The sequence below is a fragment of the Bison bison genome, unplaced genomic scaffold (assembly GCF_000754665.1).
Source record: "Bison bison bison isolate TAMUID 2011002044 unplaced genomic scaffold, Bison_UMD1.0 scf7180017864141, whole genome shotgun sequence".
Taxonomy (NCBI): Eukaryota; Metazoa; Chordata; class Mammalia; order Artiodactyla; family Bovidae; genus Bison; species Bison bison.
In genome coordinates this window covers 240,722-261,050 of record NW_011494713.1, presented here as the reverse complement: position 1 = coordinate 261,050, position 20,329 = coordinate 240,722, and the positions used below count along the sequence as shown (strand labels likewise).

The 20,329-nt window shown below is 36.8% G+C and overlaps 1 protein-coding gene across 11 annotated transcripts in view; it reads right to left on the bottom strand.

The window, feature by feature from the left end:
• Window positions 1-668: 668 nt before the first annotated feature.
• ZCCHC6 (zinc finger, CCHC domain containing 6) overlaps window positions 669-20,329 on the bottom strand; it is a 59,005-nt gene continuing 39,344 nt past the window's right edge. For 4 of the 11 annotated variants that reach the window (XM_010840034.1, XM_010840038.1, XM_010840035.1 and 1 more), the window contains 5 exons: window positions 18,109-18,156; window positions 17,933-18,024; window positions 16,625-16,740; window positions 14,868-15,193; window positions 11,685-12,188 (listed from right to left, as the gene is read on the bottom strand). In XM_010840034.1, the coding sequence (XP_010838336.1) occupies window positions 11,893-12,188; window positions 14,868-15,193; window positions 16,625-16,740; window positions 17,933-18,024; window positions 18,109-18,156 (878 nt within the window). In that variant the 3' untranslated portion in view covers window positions 11,685-11,892. Of the gene's footprint in view, window positions 1,688-10,458; window positions 12,189-14,867; window positions 15,194-16,624; window positions 16,741-17,932; window positions 18,025-18,108; window positions 18,157-20,329 lie in introns of those variants that run through there. The other 7 variants (XM_010840039.1, XM_010840041.1, XR_825270.1 and 4 more) reach the window with 7 other exon arrangements.

Sequence of the window (20,329 nt, the reverse complement as noted above, 5' to 3'; positions counted from 1 at the left end):
TATCAAATCTTTTCAAGGAAAGTGACGAGAATTTTATGTCCAGTCAACTTTGCAGAGCCACACAGCCAAAAAAGAAATGTGTGTGCGCGTGCAGGCTCAGTGGCTTCAATCGTGTCAGACTCTGTGACCCTATGGACTGTAGCCCACCAGGCTCCTCTGTCCATGTGACTCTCCGGACAAGGTTACTGGAGTGGGCTGCCATGCCCTCCTCCAGGGGATCTTCCTGGCCCAGGGATCGAACCCGTGTCTCCTGCACTGCAGACCGATTCTTTACCCACTGGGTCCTCTGGGAAGCCCTCCCCACTGCTGCCCCAAATAAATAAAGTTAATTTTGATATGATTCTTCTTCAGCTGGAAAATGTCTTCAAGGAATTTGTTTAAAAGAAAAGCATACAGGTGTGCTCCTTTCGAGCCCTCTTCTATCTGGGAATGCTTGCCCAGCAAGCACCCCCAGCAGCCCTCCCTATGCATTCATGCCCTGAAGTCTGTGGGACTCATCTGCACACTCCCGGGACTTGGCAGGCACTGGCTGTCAGTGAACACCAGACGGCAAGAGCACATGGAGATGGAGCGAGGAATAAAGGGGAGCAGAGCTGTACCGCCCTTAATCCTTCACCTGGTTTCCTCATGAAATTTAGGACTTTCATTGGAAAGTAAGGTGGATAAAATTACAGGTTGAAATCTTGATTTTATTTCAAAATGATAATCCGAGGCATGGCTCTGACCACTGCTGAAGGGCTCATGAATTAGAGAAACAGTTCCATGAAGGCTCCAGTCAGATCAAAATGATACCAATCAAACTTGTGATTGGTAGAAATAGCCTCTTTAATCATCAGGGATTTTAAAAGTCATCCACCCTGATTTCGGAGTATCATAAAAAGTAAAAATTACTTTTATTTTGTCATTTTTCCTTTGCAAATGTTTTTAGCAGCAAACAGCACTATTGTTTTCCTTCATTTTTATGACCATAGTATTTATATGTCTTTTCATTTTTATGACCATAGTAGTTATATGTCAACTTAAAATTAGAGAGGGAAAAAATCAAAAGCCCTTCAGTGGCACTGCTCATCTGTAGGAGGCTCACATAATAGGTACTCATGTTCACGTTATCAATTCTACAAATATCAATAAAATAAGGTTTGTAAATCGTAAATACAGCAGTAGCAGTTCACACGTTTGACACGCTTTCACAAGGATTCAGTTGACAACAATAAATATAATTTCCCCTCTTTAAAACAAACAAAAAGGATTTATAAAGGATTAATTTACTTGGAGTTTATCAGCCCACTATTTTTAGTGTGCTCTGAAATAATTAAAAAGCTTGAAATTGTATTCAATGAATACTGGCCCATAGTTACATTTTTTTTTTAAACCTGTCTTAAATACATACATCATGGCTTTCTATTGAAATCCTTAAATCTATAGGGATCTGTAGTAGGTAAGACTATATTAAACATTTTTTCCTCATTAACAATTTCATTAAGTTAAAAAAATCTGACATTTCCCTTAAATGTTAAGTCGAAGCCTGATCTATGCTGCTGTGTCCTGTGAAATGAACCTAATTTTCAAAGTGAATAGAACGCCTGAGTGGCCATTTAGAATGCGGCATTTTCCTTCCCTCATGATTCCTGCTGGGTCCTCTTCGCTGAGGCTTTTCCCTGAGTCATATATTTACTGGAAAGGCTACCTAGAGGAGGGGAAAAAACAAAACCCAACATAAATGAAACAGGCCTCACTTTATCGTAAACGCTATACAATTACTTCTTATGGTTAATTATTTACAGAAACCTCATACTTGTCACTTGTTTTGAATCAAGTCATCTGGCTAGACATAAAAAGGTATAACAAAAGCCTCGTCATATTCTTTCTAAACGCAGATGAGCTGCTAGAGTGACGTCATGTTATGACATGCATGCTCACTACTGGTACAGAGGCCAGGAGAACTTCTTAAAGCTCTGCTTTGCATCTGCAACCAAACAGAATAAACTCTAAAGAATTCTTTGGTCAGAAATAAATATCTTGTGTCATTACTCTGCAGACATGAAGCTGTGAATGGTGACATGGTAGCCATAACTTATTGATTTAAAAGAAAAAAAGGAAATTTATTGTATTTACAGCTGCAGGACAGAAATGAGGACTGCTAATTACATGCACACCACAGAACAGTTAATAAATTTTGTTTTGGAGTCAAAACAAATAGTTCAATGAAACAATAAAATTGACAAATTCTTAAGTGATTACTTACAAGAAAGTAGTATCTGACAAAGGATATACACACATTGATTATACACATTTCAAACCAATGGTGGAAAGTATGGGTTGTTCAATAACTGGTATTTTGTCAAACAAGTAATTTTGGAAGGAAAGGGATAGAGAAGTTTCCTTCCTCACATCATACCTTTCCTCCTCACCTAATTTCAAATGAATTATAGAATTAAATATGAGAGAGTCAAAGTATAAGAAGTAGTGAATATTCTGGAGGGGGAAAGAGTTTCCTCAGTATACCACATTATGCTTTACTTATTAAAAGGGCTTTCTATTCTTAGCACTAAAGAAATTACAAATCCATAGAAAAAAGACAAATACTAATAGACAGCTGGTGAAAGAAAAAGCAACATATGAAAGAGAAAAAAAAGCATGTAAGTAGATAAAAATTAATCAATATCAGTGGGTAATCAAAGAGATGCAAAGTAAAACAAGGTATCAATTCTTAACCACTAACTGCTGAAAGAAGAGCAGGAGGACAGGTAGGTGCGCAGAAATTTTGCTAAAGGAATATTCATATAAACCAGAGAAACCTTGTAAAGCATGCAAATAACTCAAATGTCCAGAACTTGGAATATGCCTAATTATATTATAAACACAATAACATATTAGGTATGCAGAGAAGGATAATTAATAACATGAAAAATGAAGGTTATAAATCCTCAAGAATTTTCATTAAACTAAAAATTAATTAAAAAAACACATTTGAAAAACACCACTAATCAGATATGTATTGCCTCATTTTTGCTTGTCTGTAAAATGAAGACAATAATACCTATCCCCTTGGAGTTACTGTAAAGATTAAATACATTAATATAGGTAAAACAACTGAACAGTACCTGGCACATAGAAAGTGCTCAATCAATGCTAACTATTATCATTACATTGATGTAAAAAGATGGGAAGATTTTATCTCCAAAACTGAAATAATAGTTAATGTTCTAAAATGGGACAAGTATAAATGGCTTTTACTTTCAATTTGCCTAAACTATACTTTCTAAAATGTCCAAAGTCAACTTATTAAGTATGCAAACAAACTTATGCCCCCTCAAAAGCAAACTTTCCAAAGCAAGATATCCTGAGAGTCAACTCACAGTGAAAAATCAGTGATATGGCAGGAAGAATCAAAGTATCTATAGGTATAAATACCATATTCATACCACAGAGTGTCTATTGGTCAAAAATACCCGTCTGTGACATTCTAAACTGCATGAAGTACTGAGGAAAGGCTTTTCACTTAAGGGACAAAAATTTGTATCAGTACCTCATACTCTACATACAACCAGATAGAATCAAGATCTAAATAAGAAAAATAAAGTTTTAAAGCTATTAGAAAAAAAATATAGATGGATATCTTTACAACTTCAGGTGAGGAACAATTTCTGAAAGACAACCCTAAAATCATGAATCACATGTTCATGAAAACTAATCAGGGAAAACCAATGATCTATTTCAAAATTAAAAACTGAAGTGATGTAAGACAAGATATACTGGAGGAAAATATTTAGAATGTATATAATAATAATACATGGTATTCACAGCTAGTAAGCACATAAAAAGGTGCTCAGCATCACCAGAGTTAAAAAAAAAATCCATTAGAACACCACAGTATTTTTTTCACTCATCATATTTGTATGAATAAACACTGTTGATATAAGTGGCAACTGTTTCAGCCAATGAGGGGGTATCTGACAGTATCTAACAAAGTTGAAAAGGCACATATACACATATGAAAATGCTCTACGACACAACAAATTGATTTCTCTGAACTCAAATCCTATACAATCTCTCAAATATGCTCAAGAAGACTCACACAAGAGTGTTCGCTACAACACTGCTTATAACAGCAAAACACCAGACATAATCTAAATGCTCATGTACTAGGTGATGTTTACATAAAATATTTTGTATTCATACGATGCAATACTGTAAAGAGAGACTAAATCCATATATAACATATATAAATTTCAAAATCATTTTGTTAAGATATAAAAAATCAAGTTATAAAACATTCATATTATATAGTGAGTCATTTAAATTTAAAAATTCACCAAGGATATGTATATTAAAGGATATATATGTTAAAGGATACATATGTAAGAGTTTAAAAAAGAATGGGTACCTGAATTCTTATTAATAATAAATGAGTGAAAAGAAAATATGAAAAAATAAAGCCTATTCTCTAGTAGATGAGTAGTTGTTATATTATTTAGATCTTAAAAAATTTTTTGCCCAAATGTTAAGAAACCATTCTATAATAATACTTATAGTTTTATTACTTAACACTTAAACATGTAATCCCCTGTGTGTGTGTGTGTATATATATATATATATATATATATATATATATATATGGGTGTGTGTGTATATATGTATATAAAAATCTCAACATACCTGAAGAAGCTTCATGTAAAAAAATTTACACATAAAAAGATAAAACTATGGGACTTCCCTGGTTCAGTGGTTGGGACTCTGTGCTTCCACTGCAGGGTTTGATCCCCTGGTTGGGAACTAAGAACTTGCATGCCACACGGTTCAGTCAAGAAAAAAAGATAAAACTACTATAAATAAAATATGAATTTTTATGTAATCTGGGGGAAGAACATGAAATTCTTAAAAATGTGTAAGCATGACTCGAAACTACCATAAAGTCGGCTAGATCAAACTACTAGAACAAGTGTATGCATGGCAAAATAAATCATAAATGAGGCTGAAAAAATAATAAACTGATGATGAAGGATACTGTAACATATTTGACAAAGCATGAATAAATTTCTAAGTAGAAAGAACTAAAGACAAAAATGAATACTCAAAAATACCAAGATGTAACATGAAGAAATACAAATGAAAATGTGGGAAATTGTTAGCATTCAATGGTAATAACAGAACTTCAAGCAGACTGGCAAAAAAAGACTATTCTCAATGATGCAAGCGTGTGGGAAAATTGTGACTGACTCTGAAACTGTCCACAATCACAATGTGGCATTATTGGCATCACCATCAAAGTATGGTTACTTTTAAATCTATTATTCTCCTAAGTGGGATTTGTCCTGAGGAAATAACTAGACAAATATGCAAACTGGTGTTGCAGTGTTTTATATAGACAGTGGTCTTCCACCTTGGGTACATGGGATTAAGCTATTCCTGAACAGCGTAAGAGGACAAGTGGGTAGAGTTTTAAGAGAGCTGCCCACATGCTTCAATTTTTATCTGAGTTCTTTCTGAGAATGTCTTTGTGGACCAGGCTTTGGGGTGGTTCTCAGGAATCATACCACTTTCTCTTTACCCTTTCACAAGATAGAGAGAGAGAGAGACACGTGTGTTCTAACCATTCATCTCTTAATGTGGCACATTACCCTAGGGTGAAAAAAAAAACCCTTGGGAGGCAGAGAAGCACACAAAATGCTGGTATCTGTAGCAAAATGGGAATACATCTAATAAAAGCCCAAATTTTTAGCTTTCATAAAATTGCACTGATAGCTGATGCCCATCAGAATAACTTCTGATGATACGATTTACGTGATTTTTTGGTGATTTGATTAAAAAGGAATGGAAACAACTGAGTGGCACTGCTGTGTCTCTTCCCCTCCCAGACTCCAAAACCCCTTTCTATCCCTTTTAATATGCCATTATAAAGACTAATGAGGCTTCACAATGTTTATGAAGTATAAAACAAAAAGATTAGGAATAGAAATGATTCACTGTTTCATTCATGCGGTAAGCAGTACTACTCCGAAGATAAATGAATGCATGGGATAAAAATCTCATCTAATTAAATGACAGGCATTTTCAGTAAGTAAACATAGGAAGCAATTTTTAATCAAAATTTGTAACATTGGTTTTGGTCAATTATATTCTTCTACCAACTATAAAAACAATTTAGAAGACATTTTTACACTTTGAGATTTAACAAAAAGCTGAAAAATTCAATTTATATGAACACTTTTGTGGGCCAGTCAATAAAATGCTTGAAATATATATGATAAAAATATATCATCTTAAGATAAAATTCCATGGAAGTGAAACAAAAGAATTCAAGGAGAAAAAAAAAGATGTAAAATTTCTGCAATAATATTTATATTTCATTTGATACATTTAAAAAGACTGATTTAAAAGTTTTGTTTTAAAAATGCCAGTATTTTTAAAAAAACCTCCAGAAATTACATGTTTTGCAACTACGATGAAAAACAGATGTCAACTTAAACACATACAAGGAGATTTATGGGTGGTTCAACATTTTGGGAGCGAGTATGCAAGCAAAAAAGTTTTGAAGACACTGATATAACAAATATTTGAAGAGAACTAGTTCCATTAATAAAGAATGGTTAAATACATAATGTATGTTCATATACTGGAATATCAAGAAGGGTATGAAAAACAATGATCTATATATTCACTGATAAGATCTTCCCATATATTCACTGAATAAAAAGTGCTTCTATTATTTTAAATTTACTGTCATAAAGACCACTGTGCTTTTGTTTTTAATAAGTAAGCTATAACATTCTCGTCAAGGAAAAAAGTATACATTATCATAAAGGAGAAAAGATATTCACCAATCTCTTATAGCATCTCCAATATTTAAAATTTCAAACCCTTGGATTAAAATGGAATAAACAAAGACACAGAGGTAGTTTCTTTTGAAAAATAATTTTCTTTCCAAAAAACAGTAGTGGATTAAGAAATAGAAAAATGTTAGTCTTGAGATTCTCCATACCGAACAGTTTATGACTATGGTTCTTCAATCTCCACATACTCTTCTTTCGTTAAAAGTTTTCATTATGTATTTGTCCTAGGAGTTAGACAGTCAGAGCATAGTTGGAGACTTTCTGTTAACTGCAGCAATAAGAGTAGTAATAATTTATCGAGTGATGTGTGCCGGATACAGTGTAAAGGGTTTTACATATATGAAACTAATCCTTACAGTTGCCCTGTGAGCTATTAGCCCCAATTTATGGACAAGGAAACTGAGGCAGAGAGGCTCACTAACGTGACAGAGGTAACAAAGCTAGTAAATGGGCTGGATGTCAAACTAGAGTAAGTCTGACTTTAAAGCTCATGTTCTTGATCACAGTCCCACTCTTCTTTACTCTGTCAAAATGAGTCCACCTCTAATCAATAAAACTTACTGAACATCTAAGGCACTGTTAGTGTGTGTATGTGAGGGAGGGAGGAAAAGAGCAAGGAAACTTGTGGGATCTTCTATCTACTGCTGTCTCATTTGAGACTCAGAACAATATGCAGCTTAGTGGAATGGAGGAAGTATGAGGAGAGGAAAGAGAACTTGGTTGATTATTGGATGTGGGTGGCTGCTTTAAGCACAGCAGCACGAGACAGATGGTACTTTTGCCAATTTTATAAACGGGACACCTGGAGCTCAGAGGAGCTCACCTCTTTCTTCTAAGGTCAATTCAGCTATTGCGGAAGAGCAGGGGCTGTACACACTAGCAGCTTCTCCTTAGGAAACCACCCACGCATCACAGATAAATAAAGTCTGTGAAAAGAAAGAGCTTTCTGGAAACTTAATCCTACTTAATGTTGAGACATTTCACATAACAACATACATAACTTGTATAAATTTTTCATGGATAAATTTGACAGTATTAACAGTTGTCATTAACTTGAAGAGTTTATTAGAAAAGATAAGTTTTAACCACCTGTGATTTTTTTTTTTTTCCTGGTAGAAAGCAAACCTTATTTATTGCAATAACATTTTTTTTTCTGTAGTAAGCTTAAGTTTTATGGTTACTCAAAAGATTTATAAATATGTAAATCTTTCACTCAGAAGATAATTTACTGAAATCCTAGCCTACTGTCAATTGGTATTGCCATTTCTAGGTATATGTCTAACATCTGTACTTATCCCCCACTTAAGAAATTATATTAAAATTTTACTTTCAAGATGCGTAAAATCTTTAGCATAAGCAACGCTGACAGATGTCCTGCAGAACACCAAATGCCACTGGCGCCCACCAACCTCTGCTCTCAAATCATGCAGGTACTGTTCTAAGTGCTTTTACATAGATTTTGCAACAGTCCCACAAGATTAGTATTATTATTATCCCCTTTAACAGATGAGGAAACTGAAGCAATGGAGGATAACATCACAGCTAGAAATCACACTGTGCAATCTGACGGCAAAAGCTGATATTCATAAACATCTTATCTTTGACAAAACAAATCTCAACTAAGGACGGACCAGTATTTTCTTAAGTAAAGTGTTCTGGAAACGCCTATTCGAGGCTGAAGCTTGTAAAAACAAGTCTTTTGGCTTCTTTACATCTGTTAACTATGTGACCTTCAAACTCTCAGAGGATCTATGGGAAACAACCCCACAAACTGCAGTGGAGTCTGTCTCCAATACACTTTCATTTGCCGAAGTAGCTTCCAAGGCAGCTCGTCAATCTCCTCCTCCATGTTTCATGGCTACTCCCACTGTCAATCAAATCCTCTCAGAACAGACCCCATTCTCATTTCACTCTATTTCATTTTGAGGGTTTTCCCAGTAGAACTTTTTTTATTTTTAAGTCCATGCATTCCAATGAGAACAATTACAAAACCTTCCCAGGAAAGAGCTGCTCTTGCCTGTTCTTACATAATCTCCTATGTCTTCACCTTTCATGGATACCACGTTCCCCTTTTGGGTAAGTGTGACAATTCTTTGAAGATTTCTGTTTCTCTTTGGGACGTCCTACCTCAGTCTGATTGTAGAGAAACTTGATGCCATTTTGAATGTTTTTCCCAATCATTAAAAAAACACAACTGTAAAATATTCACGTATTATAAAAATAAATGCCTATTTCTAAGTAGATCATTTTATATACTTGAGATAATTCATCTTAAGAAGTACTTAAATTTGGTAGAGACAACCAAATGCCCTTCGCCTGGAGCTTCCTTAGCTTTCCCAGGGTGAGACCACAGCGCCCTGGCTTATTGCAGCCTTGGCTGGCGACAGCAGGGAAGAGCTCTATCTGCTGCGGGGCTGGGGAGGCTGCCGAGGCTCTGGGAGCGCTCTCTCTCAGAAACTGACACCTGATTGGAGAGATGGCTTAGCCTCTTCATTCTTTATAACTAACACAGGCATCTCTCCAACCTACAAGCAAACATTGTTTGCACCTTAGCAGTAACATACAACACGTAAAAGCTGACCACAAAATAGGCGGCTTGTTTTACATTATATATAAAACTGTCAGGTTTTATCAATGAAGCTTTAAAATTTCCAAAACTTTTCTCACCAACTATACAATCAATTTAAAAAGAGTACACATGCTCTATTTCTTTTAAACAATTTCCCTTCTTTAATCCTACTTTATTGAAAATTAGAGAGGGGAAGAGAAAGAGATATTAAACAAAACTAGTTAAGTGTCTAAAGGCCAGAGGTTTGCATCATGATTTATAGTTTCATGTCCTTAAAAAAAAAAAGCTGAAAAAGTGATTCATTATATGTTAAAGTTACTTTGATTTTTCTTTTACTCTTCAAATTTCTCCCTTCTATTTCAGGATTAAAACACTCTTGAAAAAAAAAAAAAACAAAAAACTACTCTTGAAACACCAAGAGAGGCCTTCATAGCATCCTATTTTCCCCTCCCTTTTAGCATCTTTCCTTGGGCCTGGGGGGACTGGGTAGGGATGGGGGCCCTGGCACTATGCAGCCATAGCTGAGGTCAGGTACCCTATAATTCTTCCAGCACTTCTCAGCACAACTCCCTACAATCAGGTTTTTCTGCCCCCTATTTCAAAGAAATGGCTCTTTTCAAAGTCACAGTGAGGGACTTCTGTGTTGCCAAATAAAATGCAGCATTCTCAGTCCTCGTTGAACAGACCTGTCAGAAGCAATTTGCATAAAGCCAACTGCCCCCTCTTTGAGGCACTTTCTATATTAAAACTCCATTAAAAGATCAAACTTGCTGCTTCTCCATCCCCACTGTTAAACATTTTTTTTCTGGGGGTGTGCTTCTGTCTCCTTGGTTTATTTTGCCTAAGCCTCTACATGCTTTTCTCTTTTCTATCTGCATGTATTTCCTACGTGACTGCAGTCAGATCCAGGGCTTAACTATCATCAATTACATACTGATCATCCTCAAATTTGTATCTGCAGATGGGACTTCTGCTCTAAATGCCAGGCTCCTTCCTATATCTACTTGGCTATTCAACACCTCTACCACAATATCCAGCAGGTCTCTTAAAACTTACACATTTAAAGCTGAACTCTATTTCTCCCCATAATCTGTTCTTCCTCATGATTCCTCAGCACAGGAAATTCAAACTTCACTCTTCTAGCTGCTCAGGACAAAAAATCACAGTGTCACCTCTGAGTCTCAAAATCTCACGATTTTCTGTCATGTCTTATCATCCAACTCATCAATTATCATGTCGGCACTACCTTTAAAGTCTCCAGGAGATGAGCAGACCTCACTTCCTCCATCCCTTCCACCCCTGTCCAAGCTGTCCTCATCTCTCCCCTGAACTACAGAAGGAGCCTCCTTGTTAGTTTTTCACCCTTGCCTCCTCAGCAGTCATAGTGAACCTTTTAAGACAATTCTACCACTCCTTTGCCTCCAACAGCTGCCCGTCTCATGTAGAGAAAAAAACCCATCCCTGCCACTGCTGAAGGAGCTGTGTGACTCACAGTCGTGTACCCTGACCTCAGCTCCAGTTACCCTCCTCTCCCTCATCCGGCTTAGTGTCACCACTTGGGACAAAACTGTTTTCAGCTCTGTTGTAAGAGTCTAAATCCAAGTTCTTCTTGACTTGCATCTTCCTTTTACTTTGATTCTTTGCTGAAATGTTACTTTATCAGAGGCTGCCTCCTTCCCAACATTCTCTTTTCCGTTTCCTTCTTTATATTTTTTAACATCTGTCGCCACATGAAATATGTCTGTGTCTTTTCTGACAAGAAGGCAGAGTAAATGAGAGAAGGGGCTTTTATCTTCAGTATTTAGGCCCACACCCCACACTTGGAGGGGGCGGGTGGGTGGGAGGTGTGGCTTAATATTTGTTGAAGGAACCAGAAAATAAGTGACATAGTTGAGACAGAGTGTTCAGGCCCACAATTACTTTCTTTGGTGGCAAATAATCTCCATGAGGAGAATACACTGCTGACAAGACAGTGGCAATTTCAAAGCAGAAACAAAAAGTGTAGAAGAGGAACAAATAATTAGAGACTATGGTTCCCTATGGTTCCTATTCAAGAATGGTATAATATAAGAATCACCTAGAACATTTAAAAAGAAAAACAAAAACAGGCTTAAGCCTAACCCTCGAAGAATCTGATTTAGGAAATGAAGGTCGAGGGCAAGTGTATTTTTAAAATCTCCCCAAGTTATTCTGATGTCCAATCGCTGTTAAAACCACTTATTCAAAGAAGTGCCTCAAAAGGCATGTGGTACGCTATGCAGTAAATAAAACAACACACATTTGTTTTTTTAAAAAGCCCACATACCTGACTGGGGACTCAAAAATATAGATGTTTTTTGTTGCTTTTGGTCTTCATGTAAAAGCACTGCCTAAAAAACGAAATAGACTGGTTTACAAAGTCGAAAGGAACAGCATCCGAAACAGTCTGAAAACTGTAACCAAATCCAAGGAGAGCTGAAATTAGGCATGTGGGTGGCAGAACTTTGCAAGTTAATCGACAAGCAAGACACATCTGCAGGACCCCGAAAGGCACGCCGGGCAGCCGGTGCACAGCAAGCTCACCGCACACGGCACCTCAGGCAGAGCGGAGGAGCCACCTGAACTGCCCAGCCCCTCCCGAGCACCTGGCCCAGAGCTGCTCGTACTCAGAGTGTTTGCGGGAGAGGCAGAGACGGGAGGGTTTCCTGCTCGGGTCTGAGCTAGGTTTACCTGAACAAATGTGCCAGCTGGTCTCAAAGGGTTAGGTGAAGAAGGGGATCCAAATACACAATCTGATTTAGACAGACCTGAGAAAGAAATGAGCACTTTTTGTTCCTACTTTAAATTGAAAGCAGTGGCCCTGTTTCAAACTTTCACAGAAAGATTTTCTGTTGAGATGACAGAAGCTCTACTCAAAATATTATGTGGACAAAATTCTAATGTATTAGAAGAAATGAAATGGAAGAACATAATCTTTAGACAGAAGCTGATTATTTTTAATTGCTATTGGAGGAAATTCACCATACTTTAGCTCCACTCCTCTTTTAATTCCTTTTACTGTGTGTGTGTGTGTTAGTCGCTCAGTCCTGTCTGACTCTTTGTATACCTATGGACTGTAGCCTGCCAGGCTGTTCTGGAATTCTCCTGGCAAGAATACTGGAGTGGGTAGCCATTCCCTTCTCCAGGGGATCTTCCTGACTCAGGAATTGAACCCAGGTCTCCTGCATTGCAGGCAGATTCTTTACTGTTTGAGATACCAGGGAAGCCCTTCCTCTTTTTGTTTTACATTATGACTACCCGATTTAATATGAAAACATGGCAGTCTGAAGGAACCAAGATTCTAGTGTTTTCTGTACATTTGATAATACCTCATCCCTGTCCCAGGACATTCCCTGTCCCTCTTGATTGGCTGCTAACCTCTAGATGGCCAGGATCATTGCTCTATGTTTTAAAAATTTTGGTAGGATCTTAGTTCCCTGACCAGGGATTGAACCCAGGCCCACGGCAGTAAAAGTGCCAAGTTCAAACCACTTGACCGCCAGGGAATTCCCTATTTTTACTATTTTGAGAGCTTTACTTATTTTATTTACTCCACTTACTACTGGCAACTTAAAACTTGTTACTAGCTAGTAAGAAGAGATCCATCCAAGCTGGGGGAGTGCAGGAGCATCCCTGCACCACTTTGCTGTACCAAAGAGGAACTCAATGCCCATGTACTTCCTGCTCTGAGTAAAAGCAGACAGTGAGCTGTTCTGAAGGGTAGCCTACAAAAGGAATTTTGATGAGACTGTATTACATTTTATCTATATATACTGTTTACAGTTTCCTCATCTGTAACTGAGGATATCAAAATAATACCACAGTTAATGGGGCTCTGGTGAAAATTAGACGAGTTTACCCATGTAAAGTACTTAAATAGTGCCTGACCCACTGAAAGTGCTCAATGAACGTTAGCTATTGCTTTTAATTTCTTTTAAACATTTTACCCTTATAATTATAACATCATTTTATTCTGCTATATGTCCCTTGTGAGGGCAGTAAAAGTTTGAATTCCTTAGAAGTAGGACAAGCTGAAGCTGTAAAAACATTTCATAAACATTTACACTGTATTTTAAAATTAATAATAAAACAATTTAAGAACTTTTTATATAAAGCTCATTTAAAAAAACAAGGATGGCTGATCTAAACTTTCCTATCTTAAAAAAAGAGATACTATATTGCTGATATGGTATCATAAAGTGGAAGAGAGGTATCAGTGTTTCCAGGAACGACAAGGACTAGAGTGAGTATTTTAAGGAAACTTTCAGTGCTGACGTTTTTTATGCTGTCCATGAACACTTAACAGTTGAGGACATGAACAGAGTCTCTACTTTAATAAGAAAACATTATTTCTCAGGGTTTCATTTTTATGCTAAATAAATTTCATCCACTTTCACAGGTTTTTTCTGAGAAAAAACTGAGAGTATATAAACTGCCTTGTAAACTGTAACTTACCCTCCCCTCTCCAAGGTACCCTTACTTTTAAGTCTGTTAAAAATATGCCCCAAACAGATGCTTCACCCATTTCATAGAAAAAGCAAATTAAGATCCAACAACTTACAGGGGCAAGATCTATGGATGATGTTCAACTATAGACAGAAAATACTTTTTTCCTCATTGTAAGAGTAACATGCTCACTGAAGGAATGATGAGATGCAAAGGGACTTCTCTGCAGTAGAGGCACTGTTAACTCTGTCACCCTTCTTCTACTCCCCTTTTTAGCTGTGAGCACATGTGTTTACACAACAATGTAAGTGGCTCCTGCACACAAAGTATGGTGTCCTGAGATCACTTCAGCTATGCCTACCCATGGCTCTTCCATTTCAGAAATGTACATACTGAGTTGGGAAAGCTCAAGTAAGTGGTAGCTTGTTTTCTGGTCAATTAGGTCAGCAGTCCCTAACCTTTCTGGTACCGGGGACCAGTTTCATGGAAGACAATTTTTCCATGGCCTGGGTGCTGGGGGGTGGTGGACGGTGGGCAGGGCGGTGGTAGTTCAGGAGGTAATGACAGCCATGGGGAGTGATGGAGAGCAGCACACGAAGCTTCACTTGCTCACCCACTGCTCACTTCCGACTGTGCAGCCCTGTTCCTAACAGGTCACAGACCAGTACTGGTCCATGGCCTGGGGGGTGCTGGGGACCCCTGTCTTAAGTTACATTTTTTAAGTACTGGGGATTACTAGGTCTTCAATTCATTGATAATCTTATCTGAAAAGTCAACCAAACTGACCAGACTGACAAGCCTCTTAAAAAAACCAGGAATAAGTGTTTAAAAACACATAGAGAATTAGAAGTAAAGGTGGGGGAGGTGGGTTTACCTTCTGAAAAACAAAATCTTATCCAGTAAATAGACCTGTACATATAACTAAAATAGTTAAGAACCCTAAAAAAGAGATTTCCCTTGAGATGTGAGTGCAAACATCAAGGCATGATGGGCATCCATACCTGAAGAGCCTTTAAACTGAGGGCATTCCTTTTTAATGTGCCCTTCTCTTCCACAAATAAAACAACGTTTTTCTCTTAAGTCTCTGTCCTCCTGTCTCTTCCACTTTTCCACTGGTGGCCTGAGGATTTTCTCTCTCCCTGGCTCAGCAGCTGCCCTCAATGGCTTGGCTTTCTGAGGTGTACACTGCATGGGTTTATCTTCTTTTGTTGATACCTCTCTCTCTGTGTACTTGTTTTGAATTTCTTTATCTTCTTTGCTTCTTTTGTCTTTGTTCTCGGGGTATCTTTGGTTCAGGCTATCTTCCTGATCTCGCCGTCGCCTCACTCTGTAGAAGATATAATACTAGTAGGAAAAATCTGAACAGAAACCTAACAAAGTATTAAGACCCCTCCAGGTTAGGAGACAACTAGATACAGAAGGCATCAGAGGGAAAAATAAGAATTTAAGTCCATCTTCTCTATTAACATATTTTTGACTGGGGGATTTCTGCAGAAACTATCACCTGTGGCATTAATACGTCCCTGGTTAATAATGTGTTAAAAAGTACCCTCAGAGCTTAAGGGTGTAGTTGTTCATTTTCACAATTACTCTAATGCTGTGAAACCAGTTTTTGCAATTAGCGGAACTCCTTAATACCTACTCTGGTACTGATGTGATGAAACTCAAATTATCTTTGGAATGATTTCTTAAAACTTTCTGGCCCACTAGGGGTCGCTAAGAGTCGGACACGACTGAGTGACTTCACTTTCACTTTTCACCTTCATGCATTGGAGAAGGAAATGGCAACCCTCTCCAGTGTTCTTGCCTGGAGAATCCCAGGGGACAGGGAGCCTGGTGGGCTGCTGTCTATGGGATTGCACAGAGTCAGTGAAGTGACTTAACGGCAGCAGCAGCAGAATTCTTTACTAGCACTGGAAACTTGAGACATAAAACTTTAGGTTCACAATGGAACAATGGTTAGAAGGAGCTTTGTGCTCTTAAACTGTCAAAATTATTTTTTCCTTTCCCTACAGAATCAGTGGCTATTATCTGAATAAAAAATAAAAGTAATAAATAAGAGCCTCGAATTCCAGATGGTGATTTAAGTACCATGTTTTTAAATGAGAATATTATCATCCACTTAAAAATACCACCACCACAAAACAAGAATATGTCCCAAGCAAGCAACCAAAAACATCTCCCCCTGCTCTCCTGAAAACATTATCAGAAGAAAGCATGATGACCAAATCGAGTAGGTCACCACAACAATTATTAAGAATTAAAATGAATACAAGTGAAGGGTCCTATAGCGCAGTACAGTATTACTGAGTCTAAATTCCCACACAGTACACCCCAGATATTGTACATCAGAATATAACTGAGATCCTAAAAACAAACCCATTTTACTTTTCAATGACTTAAATGATTCTGGACTTCTCACTGCTGTAAAATGGAAGAATTTCGGTTTCCTCTTCTGCTCTTCCATCCTTGTTGGACAGCGTAATAATCAAATGATCAAGGGGTGATTAGGGATGTGCCCAAAATTAGGAAAAGGGATGAGGCCTGGAAGACTGTCTCCTGTACACTCAAGTTAATCCTAGCTATCTGACTTAAAGCCAGGTTTTAAATCACTTCATTTTCCTTGTAAAAAATCTCAAAGTTATCTGAGAACTTCTGGGTTTAATATAAGTTTATTTCCTGGTACAAGAGAACCTCATTTGAAAACTGGTACAGTAAGAAAATAAAAACAAAACCACCCTTTTGAATGTTCACTTACTTTCTCCTCATAGGACAGTCCTTCATGAAGTGTCCGATTTTCCCACAAATGCGGCAACATCTATCATTTGGGGCCAGCTCTCCTTCAGTTAGTACATCTGGATCAAAAAAGTACTCCTAGCAGAATATAAATACATAAAAACCTAAACTACTAATATCAGATCCAAACACAAAAACTAACCAGTATCAATCAGGGATCTTATATCTCAACATTGACAAATCATTATTTTTAATAATTATTATTATACTGTTTAAATCCAAAAATCTAAAATCACTAAGAGGTAATTCAGGATAGGTTTACCTGAATTCATTTTGGTTCATTCCTTTTCACCATGCAGAACACTTTAACCCTATCTTTTCCCCCAGCACAACTCTAAACAAGAGCATTACATATGCCTGTGAGTCAGTTTCCTAGGACTTGGGGAAAACTGCGGCCAGGTACAAAAACTTCATTTTCTCATAAAAAGAAAAGGCTAAAACCTAAAAAGAAAGAAGCTATGTGTTGCTTTGCTGTGGCTTCTGAAGCAAAGTATCAGAGGAAAGGAAAGACAAGGGCCTGGATTCTAGCCTCCTTACCACTGAAATGAAGCTGGGTACCAGCAGAGGTGGCATCACCTGGGGGTTTGCACGACATGCAGTATTGGGCCCCACCCCAGACCTCCTGAATTAGAATCTGCATTTTAACAAAATCCCCAGGTGATCTGTTAGAACAAGTTTCAGAAGCAGGGTGTAGAAGACTGCCACAGTAATATCTAGCAAAAGCTAGATGCAGAGATGTGATAAAATGCTGAACATGCTTACACACCTGATAAGGTTCATTTAAAAAGTCTTAATTAGGAAAATTAATGCAGGAGAAAAACCCCTTTATTTTTAACACGCAACACTCTAGTTCCTAGCCCCTTCCCTTTTTTCTCACTGAAATGAATTTTTATAATGTAATTTTATTTTGCTTTTATTGAGTGTGGTTCCATAAAAACCTGAGTATCAGGTTATATGAGGACAGATTTTTAGCACAGGGAGCACTATGTCTCTCCTAGCTTCATTAAGGTATTTATTACTCTTTGCAAGCAGACTAGAAAATTTAGATTTTCCTAAATCTAGGAAAATCCACCCAAACTTCACTTCTGGCTATCTCTCCCCATGCTGCTGACAAATGGCTTCAAAATAGCTATGTTTATGAAAAGGCTTTCATCGTGGCTAGACTCACCAAACTTTCGAGTATTTAGGTTATTACTGAAGTAATGTATACAAATTAGGTGCTTAAAAGGTTTTTGGAACTGGTTTTTTGGTATTTCCAACAGACACTTACCATTTTTGAGGGGTAGTCCTTTGGAAATCCTTTGACTGGAATCCCAAATACTCTTCTCCCATTAATAAATGCTTTCATTATAAAATTTGTCACTAGAAAAAAAGAGTAAAGTCTCAATTAAATGGATTAACAGGAAAAGAGAAAGCATTATTATTTAAAAACAAAGCAAAACTTACTTTTCCTGGATAATCCGGCTCCAAGATTATGATTCAAATCAAATGGATCTAAGTAAAGAAAATTAATGAAAACAAAAAAAGGATAAATAGGAAATACCACTATTTATACATTAAGTGAAGTCTATAAAACAAAAAGAAAGTGTTACATACTTAAAAGTATTAAAATGAGTGCCTTTTTAATGAGCTTCAAGTCTATAATACAGCTAAGTGCTATATATTTCTAAATATATGGAAAGTTTTTCCCTAAAAGTATCCATCAAAAATTAGGATATTGCTTTATATCTGAATTCTTAAAGAGTCCTTCATATTATGAGAAGGCGCTTCATTTTGGACAACAAAATACTATTTGTTAAAGACATTTAAGTCTGATATCACCAAATCATACTAGTTTTAGAGGCATATAGAGGACACAAATACATTTAAAACATTCTACCACTGAATGTTCCTGCTAATTAACAGCCTTACAAAAAATCATTTTGGAAAATACGTTTATTGGGACTTCCCTGTTGGTCCAGTGGTTAAGAATCTGCCTTCCAATGCAGGGGACTAAGATTAGATCCCTAGTTGGGGAAATAAGATTCCACATGTTGCAGGGCAACTACGCCTGTGTACCACAACTACTGAGCCCACTCACTGCAAGTACTGAAGCCCTAGGGCCCATGCTCCACAACAAGAGAAGCCACCACAATGAGAAGCCCTTGCACTCTCTGCAGCTGCAAAGTGCCCTGCAGTCTCTGGAACCAGACAAAGCCTGTGCATGGCAACAAGACCCATGCAGCCAAAAATAAATAAATAAATCTTAAAAACAAAACAAAACAAAACAAAACCAAAAACAAGCAAAGGGAAAACAAAACAAAACCTTTTTTGAGGATCATCTCATTACTTAAGAAAATGGAGGATGTATACAGTACATATAAGAGGAGTAAAGAAGTAAAAAGAGGCATCCTTCTGGTTGTCTTGCTATGCTTCTAATGTACAGTAACTGGGGTATACCATTTGGGATTTAGACCCACTATGAGTTTACTGGAGAAAAGCACCCTTCACTCAGTTTAACCCTATACTAATAATTGCTATAAGGTTACCTTTCTAGTAGGTTTGGTCATGCTTTCCTCTGGTGACTTAATGTGTGTGCTACGTGGAAGTGTTTTTGGTGTTTGCTTGGTGTAGCAGAGATGCTACAATATTAGTTACTGTATAAACACTACAAACTACCACCATTGACATTTCTTGAAAAACTAGTCAGAAGTCTTCCTTCTAAGACAGCCTATTACTAATGGCTCATTTATAAATAAAGTTAAAAGCAAAACGTAATGAGGCTTCAAAAATTAAAAAAAAAAATTAATAATTGGCAGACCGTAAGAATCCACTGTGATAATGGAAAGGTTTAAGACAAAGTTCTGTATTTAGCTATGGGATACTAAAAAGTTATAACCATAGCCACAATCCATGGTCATCTGAATTTAATTTTGTAAGTAGTCATTGTATTTTAATAATGTCAATAAGCAGAAGTAATGACAATAGAACATCTAAAGTAATACATTATTTAGGTGATAACAGTTGAAAAAATTATAAGACTAAAATCAACAAAACATTTCAAGCATTTTCAATTCCATTTTTAAGCATTTAATCTCCATTTTGTCTTTAAAATTAAAATCACACAAATTGATCACTTACAGGTGGAATCTAAAAAATAAAACAAACAAATGAATGTAACAAAACAGAAACAGACTCACAGATATAGAGAACAAGCTAGTGGTTGCCAGTAGGGAAAGTGAAGTGTGGAGGGGCAAGATGAGCTATGGGATTAAGAGACACAAACTACTATGTATAAAATAAATAAGCAACAAGAATATACTGTACAGCACAAAGGATACAGCCAGTATTTTATAATAACTTTAAATGGAGTATAATCTATAAAAACACTGAAACACTATTTTGTACACAGGAAACTAGTATAACATTGTAAATCAACTATATAAATCAATACTGAGCAACCACTGAAAGTAATTTGGTGTATAGACAGAATAGAGGATCAAAGTAAAACCATTCAGTGTAAAAAGCAAGTCTCAGAATAATGACCACAAACATCTAAAAGAAAAAAGTGTATGTATATATAAATTTATCTGGGTACATACAAATATATATAAAGTTAATATAAAAAATCTACAAAGATAAAAACAAAAATCCCCCAAATTGGAAATAAACAATCAAATACAAACAC